This window comes from Lissotriton helveticus, chromosome 6, assembly GCF_964261635.1.
Source record: "Lissotriton helveticus chromosome 6, aLisHel1.1, whole genome shotgun sequence".
In the NCBI taxonomy this organism is placed as follows: domain Eukaryota; kingdom Metazoa; phylum Chordata; class Amphibia; order Caudata; family Salamandridae; genus Lissotriton; species Lissotriton helveticus.
This window is the reverse complement of record NC_136067.1, coordinates 314,191,932-314,204,605: the sequence shown is the minus strand read 5'-3', so window position 1 is coordinate 314,204,605 and position 12,674 is coordinate 314,191,932. Positions and strand designations below refer to the sequence as shown.

Sequence of the window (12,674 nt, the reverse complement as noted above, 5' to 3'; positions counted from 1 at the left end):
GGACTTCAACAGCAGATGATGTGCTCTGTAGAGATCTACTTATTCAATAAATCCTTCACTTCAACTGCACCTGTTTCCAGCACTTATTGAAGGTTATTACACACAGACACCCTTGACACTCAACCCTGGTCTATTACTTGAGCTAGTTGGGGGAAATACACAAAGCCCACCGGACAATACACAATTAAAGAGGCCAGTTGTTGCACCTGCCAGAAGAGTGCCCGCTTCCAGTAGCCATGGGGCCCAAGACCCCCAAATTCCGGATCATCAAGTGGATAGCACTCGAAATATGTTGTGTTCAAAACTGGTAGAAATGAGACCTAATGTAACAGTTTTGGACCTCCCCCCAGATTGTACGCCCTACGTAGTGGTCCTTGCGGGGGTTCCCGATTTGGGTACAAACACCACAGAATCTTATGAAGAACTTACAAATAAGTCTACACATTGGCTGAATAAGCATAGGCCCCTTCCCCTACATGTGTCTAGTGAGATCATACTTGTACGAAAAGTAGGCTGGGTTGGGAGGCGTGAGAAAATAATGAAAGGAGATTGTATTGTGCTAAACTTTAGAGACATGACCACAGTAAAGTATATCTGTGATTGGGGAAGAGTGGGCATGGCCACCGGTATTGAATCCTATCCTCTCTCCTACTTTTACCCGATTCAAAATCTCGTGGTGAGAAAGCGTGTGGTGGAAGCACCTCTTGCCACCCGATGCCCCGATAGGAGATGGGGAAATGATTCCATCTATAACGTCCCAGTAGTGAACAGATTTGGAATACTGGATGAGGTGGATTGACTTGCCTGTTCTAGCACCCAAACCCCACTCCTGGTCCCGGATGGCACTGGCCCACCCCATGGGAATGTCACATTGGATGATACCCATTTGTCAAACCAGAACCTTATTAACCAAAGGCATGCTAGCCCCCACTGCAATAGGAGAAACCACCCCCTGGCAACAGTGGGGGGCATTAGAACGGATGCTGGCGAGCCCATGAGGATGGATTTTGGGTCCCCTGAGTATGGGTGCATTAGCATGAGTGGGATGTCTAATACAGATCCTCAATATGTCAAGGTTCCCCCCCAGCCTAGACAAACAAGTGAAAAACACATGCTCACGTTGGCCTCCTGGAACATTGCGGTTCTAAAGAGTAAAACATCTATAGTTGAGTGGTCAGACCTGGTGGAGGAACACGATATATGGACTTTCCAGGAGATGTGGTCTGTTGACCCCATCTACCGCCCAGGGTACCTAAATTTCCACAAAGCGGCAGTAGGAGGGAAGATAGGTAGACCATCTGGGGGTTTAGTTATCTGGGTCAGGCAACCTATCAACTTTAGACCATTGGAAATTGCTGTAAATAGTCCAGATATCCTTGTTGTAAACCTGCAACGGCCAGATCAGCAGGATATCCTTATTGTTAACGTGTATATCACAGGACAGCCAGGTGGGCGTGGCTCTAGCACATCTTTGGATCTGTATACTTTCTTTGATTCTGTTAGGCTTGATTGTTACACGATAATTGCTGGGGATTTTAATTGCTCATTCGAGCCCCTAAACCTCGATGGGGAAAATCTTTTGTCAGAGGAGGATGTCCAGTGGAATATTCCTCCCCTTGATCTTGAGCCAATCAAGAAGTGGACAGAATCGGCCCTGCAGTGGATGGGTTTTTGCCTAGAGCGTGGTTTTAGGGCAGCAAATGGGCGATCCATCTCTGACAAAAACGGTAGGGCAGCCTTTGATAATGGTATATATATAAAGTTGAATATCCTTATCAAGATTGAGCAGTGGTCATTTTTAGGGGATATGAAGATTCTGGATCGCCCAGAGAGCGACCATAACCCACTCCTATTGAGCCTCCAACTTACCTGAGGCCTAAATCGTACTAACCAAACTGAGATAGCTACTGCGGAGCCCTGCTTACTAATGACCTATGCAGGGTTCGCTGGGAGAGGATTATTGATGATCCAGGGGTTCTGGAAAAGATAAAGGTGGAGGTAATACGGTCTCTGGGTGTTTTGCGTTCACTTGAAACCCAGGAAGATATAAATGGGAAACTAACTTCTTTACACAGCGAGTTATTTAAGGAATTAAAATCCCACTTTACTAAAATAAGCAAATCATTAAAACCCACATGCCAACCTCCTAGTAAATCATGGTATAATAAATCATGCCGTGAATCTTACAGTCTACTGGCGATAGCAATAAGGTCGAAAAACATGATAGACATCAGGAAGGCCAGGTTAAATTATCTCAAAGTTATAAATCGTGCAAAAAAAGACTGGGATGAGAATCATTGGCAAGAGCTTTTAGATGCTAGCAAGTTGAAAAATCTGACAAAGTTCTGGCATATAGTCAAATGGGGAATGCATCTCACTCCCAAGTTCCTGCCAATCATGTCTCCACCGAGGACTGGGTTGAGTATTTTGGTACTCAGTTTTTAGGGTTGGATTTGGAAAAATCATTGTCCCCCCTACGACCGCCGCCCACCTCTCAAGTCTTAACGTTTTCCAGTAAAGAGGTTGAAGATGCTCTAAAAAAGGTTTCTTGTTGAAAAGCCCCGGGATTGGACTGTATCCCAGCAGATCTCTTCAAATACGACCTAGTTAACTGGGTGCCCTACATTGTATTCCTTGGAAATGCTATTGCAAGGGGGGCATGTATTCCGGATTCATGGCGAGGAGCTGAGATTCTGCCAATATACAAGAAGGGGGATCGTTCCATCCCGGGGAATTATAGACCAATCAGCTTGATTGATTCCATTCAAAAAATTGTAGCAAGGTTGGTTTTAGCAAAAATCCAGAGCTGGATTGAGCTTGAAGACATATTGTCTCCTCTACAGGCAGGGTATAGATTATGCACAAGCACCATTGAGCAGGTCTTTAGGTTTTTATTGCTTTATTGGGGAGTAGTAACTTTGGGAGGTGGCACTATTTATGACGCCTTCATAGACCTCAAGTCAGCATTTGACTTAGTGCCCAGGACTAAGTTATGGAGGGCCCTAAAAAATATGGGGATGCCCCAGGAGCTCTTAGATATAGTGATCTAGCTACATGAAGCAAACTTTGCACAAGTTTGCTGGGGAAAGCAAGGGCAGGTTACCAACAGATTTGCAGTGTCCCGGGGTGTTAGACAAGGGTGTGTACTAGTGCCAACCCTGTTTTTGTTGTTCATCAACAGGGTTGTGCAGTACTTTTCTGCTTTTCCAACCGATGCCCCCTCTCTGGATGGCATTAAGATTCCGCTACTTCTGTTTGCGGTTGACACCCTAATATTATCAAAGACCCAGATGGGGCTGCAAGCGGCCCTGAATAAATTTGAAGAATTCTGCTTTGATAACGACCTATAGGTAAATGTAGCAAAAACTAAATGTATGATCCTTTCAAAGAGCAGGTCAGTGGTTGGTCATGCTACAATGAATAACATACAGCTAGAGCAGACCAATGTTATGACCTACCTGGGGCTTGTTTTGGAGAGTAAACTAAGCTGGAAGCCCCAAATTGATACTCTTATCTCTTAAGTTTGCCCAGCTAACAGGGAGCTTAGTCAAAGAACAGAGATCCTCGCTGACAAAAAGGATAGGTCCCGCTTTAAAGATCTATAATTCCCGGATAAGTTTAGTGATCCTGTACGGAGTGGACCTCTGGGGTTTTGCGGACCTTTCCCAGTTAGTTAAGGTCCAGAACAAATTTTTACGAAATCTAACAGGTCTCCCTCGCTCTAGCCCATTGAAGCCACTATTAATGGACTTGGGATGCCACTCAATAGAGGATGTGGCACGTTATAAGCCCGTGGCTCTATGGAGGAAGATCTGGACAATACCCAAACTGGCACCTTTTGTAAAGGCAATTCTGGATGTTAGATCTGTTCTGAGTTCGGGTAACATCTTATGTTCAGACAAGTAAGAATCCTCCTTGAGAATATTGGATTGTGTAACTTGTGGCTAGATCCTGCTAATAACCCATTTCCCCCTAAAAAAGTCTTTAGAGACCTATATTGGCTATCAGTCCGCCAAAAATATATTACACAGCCCAATGCTTCTTCTTTGACTGGAATGTTCCTTGAGCACAAACTTGACCCATCAATAGAAGACTATTGGGACACTATCACCAGGACTAGTGATAGGAAGTTATACCACCAGTTTAGGGTTGGCTCCCTACCAATAAAAACATTTACAAAAAACTGGAATGGTCAGGAGGATGAATTTTGTCAATGGTGTACCGATCAAAAGGAATCAATTGCCCACATATTTTTGATATGTCCCGCCTACAGAGCCCCACGGAACAAATGGCTTAAACCTATTTGTCGGAACATTGGTACACGGGTTGGGATAGAGGCATTGAGGATCCTTAGGATCGACACAAAGGAACCTCTGGTAATAGCTGTAGCGAAATTCTTAGGTTGGATGTGGATCATTATGGCCAAACACTAAGATATGGGTTGGTCCTGTACTATCCTGTAATGTTCATATCGTGAAATAGTATTACATTCCTTAATCCACTATATGCTGCTATATTCTATGCTGCTAGCACCTTTTATGGTACAAATTGTTTTAAGTGTACACATAGTTTTAAACAATTTTTTTTAAATTTGATGTGTATTATATGATGTCTTATTTTTATGTTTGTGTCTTTTATGATGAAATATTCGAAATAAAGACTTATGAAATTATTGATATGGCCTTCAAGTTTGATACCTCCGGGGAAATTCAGCACCTTTCCCTGCTCATTGATTGATTGAGATAAAGTTGATCCTGAAATGAACCCCTTTACCCCTAGCATTGGTCTTTGGTTATCCTATTAACCAGACTTTACAGTTGCTAAGAACTAGTCTTTGCCACACTGAACTCTTTTTGTCCTCAGTCGGACCCCATTTCCAGGTTTCAGTGGTCAGTTTCAAAAGTGTATAATTTTGGAAGACTGTTTTCACTTTGTACTCCGAAGTGTGGTCTACAGCCCGTTTAATAGCTACATTCTGCACCAATAGATTCAGAGTTATGAGCATGAAAATACTAAAACAAGGCAAAGAGTGAAAAATGTTAATTAGAAACCTTTTGGTTGAACTAATAGCCTTCTTTGAGTTTGATTAAAATAATAGCAGTGAAAATTATATTGATTTGTCTGGCTGTGGATTTTATCCACGTTTAATTATTCCCAGGACTCCGCTCTTGTTTCACAATCTCTTTTAAACAGTAGAGATGTGCGCTTTGTTCTAGTTCTGTGCAGTAGGAGCTCATGCTGCGGTGGGGGGTAGTCTGGCTTTCATGTGTATTTCCAGACGTTTTGAGATCTCCTTGGTCCTATCTGGCACTGCAATCAATATTGTACATTTCTAGATTGAATGGCAGATAAAATGCTTATTGTTAAATAATCCAAATGTCCTTTTCTTTCAGGACCCACACGTAGATTGCTACACCATGGCATCGATTAAAGAGAGATTAGGCCTGGATCGAGATGCTCTCGTTGGAATTGCTATTCTTCTTGGCTGTGATTATCTTCCAAAAGTATGTCATTTTTAGTTTTTACATTTCTTTGTGTAGTGTATTCTTGTTATAATAATGGGTTGAAATGCCACTTAATTGATATGTGTTCATCTTGGGAAGTGCCTCCTGTGTATCTGTGTGTACAGCAAAAGGCTACCTAAACAGTGCATCCCAGCGAGGAAAGGAACAGAGAAGTGGATGCCAAGCAAACAGTTCCTCAAAGGCCAGTGTCAAGGCCCAAGGTGTTAAATGAGGAATGCATGCGTTTGTTATTATATACTCTCCCTAGAGGTCCTTGCGCTCTGCCAATCTAAGTTGTTATTTATTTCTAAAGTGCCCAAAAGTAGAGCAGGAGGTAGATCTATATCCTTTCTTTGACTAGACTGTGGAACTCTCTACTTGATTATCTCCATTTTTAAAGCACACTTAGAGACTTTTCTCTTCCGTAAGATGTAACTAGCTAAGTCTTGCTTTCTATCGTAGCCCAGCCCCAGGACGATTTGTTCGCTATAAATGTAATTTAATTTAAATTTTTGCTTATTTTGTATTAGCAGCACGGAAGACACTTTACCTATTTTTAGGTGCAATATTTTGCCGTCTCTTGGTAAATTGTTGAACATGATGTTTTTGAATTTTGGATGTTTACTTGTGACGGTTAGATCTATTGCTCGGGGTAATTCTTATGTACTTTGTGCATAAAATTGTATTTTGGTCATTTTATTTTTATGTATGTATGTATTTTGAGATTTTGTTTGTGGGACCTCTTCGGAGTTGCGTAGCATAAATAAAAAAGAAACTTATTAATTCATTCATTCATACATTCATGAGATCTTGTCTTCATACAGCTGCAGTGGCAGGGTCCTTTCTCTATTCTTCATAAACGGCAACGATATCCTTCTTATCATATGTGAAAGTAACTGATGCACCGAGAGCACCACAGTGGCAGTGCTTAGTAATCTTTTCTATTTGCCACTTCAATAGTTACTTAAGTGACGAGGCTTCTGATATCTTAACTTTTATTTGTTTCGAAGGGCATTCCAGGAGTTGGGAAGGATCATGTTTTGAAGCTAATTCGGATGTTGAACGGGCAGAGTATATTGCAGAGGTAAATATACGAGTCAGCTCTACATTTTCGATCTGATCAGTTTGATCACATGAAATAAACAGCATGGGTTTCTTTAATGTACAAGTGGCAGATTTTCTACTTGGAGGTAAATGCATATGCTAACTCACCACCTATTTACATATTTGTACTCATACACTGATGGGCTGTAAATATAGTCTTGCAGTTTGTTTTTCTAAAGATTTCAGCATTTGTTGCTTCATGGTGTTCACTTGCTTGTATGTTCTGTCTTTCATGTTCTTTAGCTTCTCTTTGTGTGGACTTAGGCACTTCACTTCTTGCAGCCTTGCTCTGTCACAGCTTCATTCAAGTGATGCATGCACTAAAACCTCTAACTTGCACTCACAGACAAGATAACGGTATGGCAGTGGGAGGCTCTTGAACCTCCCTTTACAAGTTACACTAACTAGAGGTTCAACAACAGATCTTACACTTCTGCCTTATCGAGCAAGTCATTACTTACTATACATATAATTACTTAGCTTTTTACAATTAAATGTATGCAGCACATAAATAAATAAGGTAAAACCCACTGCATATGAGATTCAAAAGTGCAGAAACATGAGTAACTTCAAAATTAAATATTGATCAGACATCCACATCGTCTGTAAATAATTCCCATCAGGCCAAAATTAAAGGAATAAAGTGAAGTACCCGATGCAATGAGTTATTGCTTGTATTGCTATATATGAATGTTGTTCTTTTAGGTTTGATCATTGGGCTGAACAGTTTGAAAATGGCAGAAATTCAGCTAAGGCTTTGAAGAAAGTCGCACATTGTCCCACATGCTGTCATCCAGGTATGTGCCATTATTACCATAGGACTAATATGCAACACATTGTTATTGTGTTCTTGTTGTCTATTAAAGTATCTTACCTTTATATAATTCCTGGGCATCGCTATGTTGAAAGCTGTTTTTCATGAGTGGGTACCTGCATAGAATCCTGCCAATAATGCTTGACAGTCAGCATTTATTTTGCTATAATATTTCTGTAGGGACTATCTGTCATGTTTTAATAGACCAAAAGTCGAAACAGTCTGGTTTACAAAGAGGATCTTTCGCTCAAAAATTTATTTTTAATCCTCCTTAGTGTTCATGTCCGGAGATGAAAATGGATCTATCCAGAACGCTGAGAGTTTGAAAAGAACTCTGTGCATGTAGCTTAGTATGAAAAAGCAGTGACAAGGGGTGCCTGGAATGAAATTAATGCAAGATGGGCTTTTAGAAGTAATACAGACTTGTTCAAATCACAGTTGCACAAGCAGAAGGGGCTTTTCTCTGCTGGTTCTTTCACAAGAGAAACTGATGAATTTGTAGAGTGAAGTTACTGATCATTAATGCACACTGATATCATTAATTTTAAAATTAGTTGATTCAATAAATCTGCTAGATAGACTCTTTTGAGGATCTTTATTCAATGATGTCAGGATTTTTTTTGTAGTCAGTCAGAAACATTGAGAGTAAATGAAAGGAGTTGCCTAGACTGGACACAAACTAGAGACAGCTTTGTATGTAAACAAAAGAAAATCAAGGCAGCATTCACTCCCTGAAACTATGTTTCCTGAGTGTGAAGTACATCATGATGGCTCTTGAATACTACCACCTTTCATCTCTGAGCAATTTTGAACATTTGTGTGAATAGACTTGGAAGATTATTTTATTTCGCGCTTGCGTGCAAACTCTATCAGCATATGTACATCATCCTCCCGTGCCTAGGACTGTGTCAGCACTGTGGAGCGACCCTTGACCTTGCCTGGTAAGTCGCCCCCCCCCCCCCGCTGCAGCTCCACCAGCGCCTGTGCACTGCATCCTGGTCTTGCTGCCCATTCCTAGGCGCTGTTTTCCTCGCCCCCCATGCCCACTGCTCTCTTTCCCGCCGCTGCTGCCCCTGCGGCCCGCGCCCATTCAATCCCCTGCCTCCGGCCTCCCAGCTGCTCCTCCCTCCCAGCTCCCCCTTTAAATGGCGGCAGCTGCGCGGCCGCGCATAAGGCAAGCCCGTCCACGCCCAGTGCAAGAACCCCTGGCCCCCGCGAACACCACGACACCAGACTCCACTACGACGCCAGCAGCCTCCACGCACTCAACGCCGGCCGAAACCACACCTGCTTCCAGGCCGCTCTGAAATGGACCCACGGACCCTTCTCCTGCCGCACCTGCAGCTTCACCTGCGACAGAACCACCAAACCTCCAAGGACTGGACCCATCCACCTCCGCTGCATACTCCTCAACACCCGCTATGCACGCAAACAAGCCGTCGAGCTCTGGGATCTGCTCGACACCTCCGCCCCAGACGTTGCCTTCCTGACCGAGACCTGGTGGAAAGACTCCTCGGCGCCGACATCGCCATACCCATCCCGGACGGCTACAAAATCACCCGCAGGGATCGCGCCAACGGAACCGGAGGAGGAATAGCCATCAAGTCCACCCTCAAGGTCGCCACCCACGCAGATGACACCCTCAACACTGCCGAACACCTGCACTTCCAGATCCACACCGACCCCAACACCACCCTCAGAGGAACACTCGTCTACAGACCCTCGGACCCCAGGCTCAGTTCAGCGACTCCTTCGCTGACCTCGCCAGCACCCACGCACTCGCTTCCATGGACTACATCCTCCTCGGGGACCTGTTTTCCACCTCGAGAACAACAACGACACCAACTCCGCCACCCTGATCGCCAACCTCGGCCTCAAACAACTCGTCCCCGCACCCACCCAGGCCGCCGGCCACATGCTGGACCCCATCTTCTCCTCAGGCACCCACGTCGTCTTCGACCACACCACCAAACTCCACTGGACCGACCACCGCTGCATTAATTTCACCTTCAAGAAACCAGCCATGCACCACCGCACCCAACAGCTGCCTCACCGCTGCTGCAGCAAAGTCACCGAAGACCGGCTGATCACCATCCTCACCCAGAACCCACCCACCGACCCCACCAACCCAGACTCGCAGCCCGCAACCTCAGACAGTGGATCGACGACTGCGCCAACACCCTCGTCCCGCTCAAGAAACCCTCCAACAGCCATGCCAGCAAGAGAGCAACCTGGTTCACCGACGAGCTCCAGACCTCCAAACACGCATGCCGGAAACTGGAGAAAATATGGCTCCTCGAACGCACACCGAACAACCACGCAGCCCACAAGGACGCCACCCGCAGACATCGCCACCTCATCAGATTAGCCAAGAGATCCTACTTCAAAGACCGCTTGGACAACAACGCACACAACAGCAAAGAGCTCTTCAGCATCATAAAGGAACTCTCCAACCCCAGCGCCAACGACATCCCACCCTCACAAGAACTGTGCGACTCACTAGCCATCTTCTTCCACCGCAAGATCGCTGACATCCACGACAGCTTCAACACCACAACCGCCCCTACTACGCCAGACTCCACCTCCCCTGTGAACACCACCAGCGCCATGCGCCTGACCTCCTGGTCCAACGTCAATGATTACGAGACACGCAAGGTCATGAACTCCATCCACTCAGGATCTCCGGCAGACCCGTGCCCACACCACGTATTCAACAAAGCAGACGCAGCCATCACACCCCAACTACGGAAGATCATCAACATCTCTTTCGAAACAGCAACATTCCTGGAAATCTGGAAGCACGCCGAAATCAACGCCCTCCTCAAGAAGCCCAAGGCGGACCCCAAGGACCTCAAGAACTTCCGGCCCATCTCCCTGCTCCTGTTCCAGGCAAAGGTCATCGAGAAAATCGTCAACAGGCAATTGGCCCGCCACCTGGAAGACAACAACATCTTGGGCCCATCCCAGTCCGGATTCAGACGAAACCACAGCACTGAGACGGCCCTTACCGCTGCCACAGACGACATCAGGCGCTTTGACTGGATCACGTCCTTCCTCTCTGGCAGAACCCAGAGCGTCCGCCTCCCACCCATCCAATCCAAAGCCACTGACATCATCTGCGGCGTCCCCCAGGGCTCATCCCTCAGCCCGACGTTGTTCAACATCTACATGGCCCCCCTCGCACAAGTGGCCCGCCATCACAACCTCAACATCATCTCCTACGCCGACGACACCCAGCTCATTCTCTCCCTCACCAAGGACCAACACACCGCCAAAACCAACCTCCACGAAGGAATGAAGGCCGTCGCCGACTGGATGAAGACCAGCCTTCTGAAGCTGAACTCGGACAAGACGGAGGTCCTCATCCTCGGCTTCAACCCTTCAACCTGGGACGACTCCTGGTGGCCGACGACACTGGGGGCAGCCCCGACACCCACCGACCACGCATGCAACCTGGGAATCATCCTCGACTCAACGCTTTCAATGACGAAGCAAGTCAACGCCGTCGTAGGTACTCAACCTCGGACCCACCCCCTCAGCCTGGGACGACTCCTGGTGGCCGACCACACTGGGAACAGCACCAACACCCACCGACCATGCACGCAACCTAGGATTCATCCTCGACTCCTCCCTCTCCATGGCTAAGCAGGTCAACGCCGTCTCCTCCGCCTGCTACAACACCTTCCGCATGCTCTGCAGGATCTACAAGTGGATCCCGACCGAAACAAGAAGAACAGTGAGGCAGGCCCTCGTGAGCAGCAGACTGGACTACGGCAACGCACTCTACGCAGGAATCCCAGCCAAACACCTACGACGACTACAACGCATCCAAAACACCTCCGCCCGACTGATCGCCAACGTCCCCTGCCGCAGCCACATCACCCCCCACCTGAGAGACCTACACTGGCTCCCCGTCGACAAGAGGATCACCTTCAAACTCCTCACCCACGGGAACAAAGCACTCCACAATGCCGGACCAGCCTACCTTAACAGCAGACTCAGCGTCTACACCCTCACCCGCCAGTTCCGCTCTGCCAGCCTCTCCCTCGCCGCTGTCCCTCGCATCCAACGAACGACCTCCGGCGGCAGATCCTTCTCCTACCTCGCCGCCAAGACCTGGAACACCCTCCCTACCCACATACGGCGGACCCAGGACCTACTCGCCTTCAGAAGACTCCTCAAGACCTGGCTCTTCGAGCAGTAGCAGCACTCCCCCGCCACCCCCCCCCTCCCCTCAGCGCCTTGAGACCCTCACGGGTAAGTAGCACGCTCTACAAGTGCTCTGATTGATTGATTGATTTCATTATCTTATCATCTTCTCCCAATTGCTATCTAAACAGAATGCAGGATTTTGACGAACTTATTGCCAATGGGGTGCAATATTTCAGGTGTAGGTCAAGCACATTTGAACTGAATTTGGAAAGCTGCTTTCATGTCTACTAGATTTTATCGACAGTGTAACAGTAGTTCTTCCCTGGAGTGGCAAAATTGATAATCAAATACAGCACTCTTAACAATGTACTCGAAAGTGACAGAGGAATAAACTTTGCGAGCAGGACAGCAGTGACTTTCTTTCTTTGTCAGGTAGGATTACGGGAACCAACTCTAGCGCACGCCAAGCACTTGCGCTAGCTAGCTCATGGAGCGACAACTCAATTTAGCAAGCTAACTTTTTCTTTTTTGAAATACTGTAATATGCCATAATAGCCGTTTGTAACCGGGGATTAATGTGCACCGAGCAACGCTACTCCGGTAGCATTGTTCTAAAACGCATATAAGTTGCCTTTGCTGATATTACAGTTGGTATGCAAACTCCTTTGAGAAGTGCCTACTTGCTGCCCACAAAGTCTCATTGGGTTAACTAATGTATTGTTGTTAAATATGACGCCTTTCACCAACTTATCAAATAATGTTAGTCTCAATATGGTTTTGTCGTTTGGCTTACAAATAGACGGTCAAAATTAGCAACTAAAAATTCTCTAGCTGACATGTCATGGGCTTTGGCCTACATATATTGTTATAACTACTTTGTTATTGTTCCCTACGGATCATATATTAAGGACAAATTATAAAAGGTCTGATATTAGCATCTCTACCTTGGAAAAGGTAACAAGGTTAATGAGTTAGAGTGCCATAGGCCCTAAATAAAATTTTGTTATCAAAACTCATAACAGTTCAAATTAGTCTAGTCTACTCTTACTAACCCTCGCGAGCTTTAAGCTTGTTTTTTTTATATGACTATAATGTCTTAT

At 45.8% G+C, this 12,674-nt stretch overlaps 1 protein-coding gene across 1 annotated transcript in view; it reads left to right on the top strand.

Annotated features, from left to right (window-relative positions):
• GEN1 (GEN1 structure-specific endonuclease) overlaps positions 1–12,674 on the top strand; it is a 367,902-nt gene that overhangs the window by 100,540 nt on the left and 254,688 nt on the right. Inside the window, exons 5-7 of the mRNA XM_078647757.1 lie at positions 5,394–5,504; positions 6,515–6,588; positions 7,314–7,405. Of these exons, the coding sequence (XP_078503883.1) occupies positions 5,394–5,504; positions 6,515–6,588; positions 7,314–7,405 (277 nt within the window). The remainder of the gene's footprint in view (positions 1–5,393; positions 5,505–6,514; positions 6,589–7,313; positions 7,406–12,674) is intronic.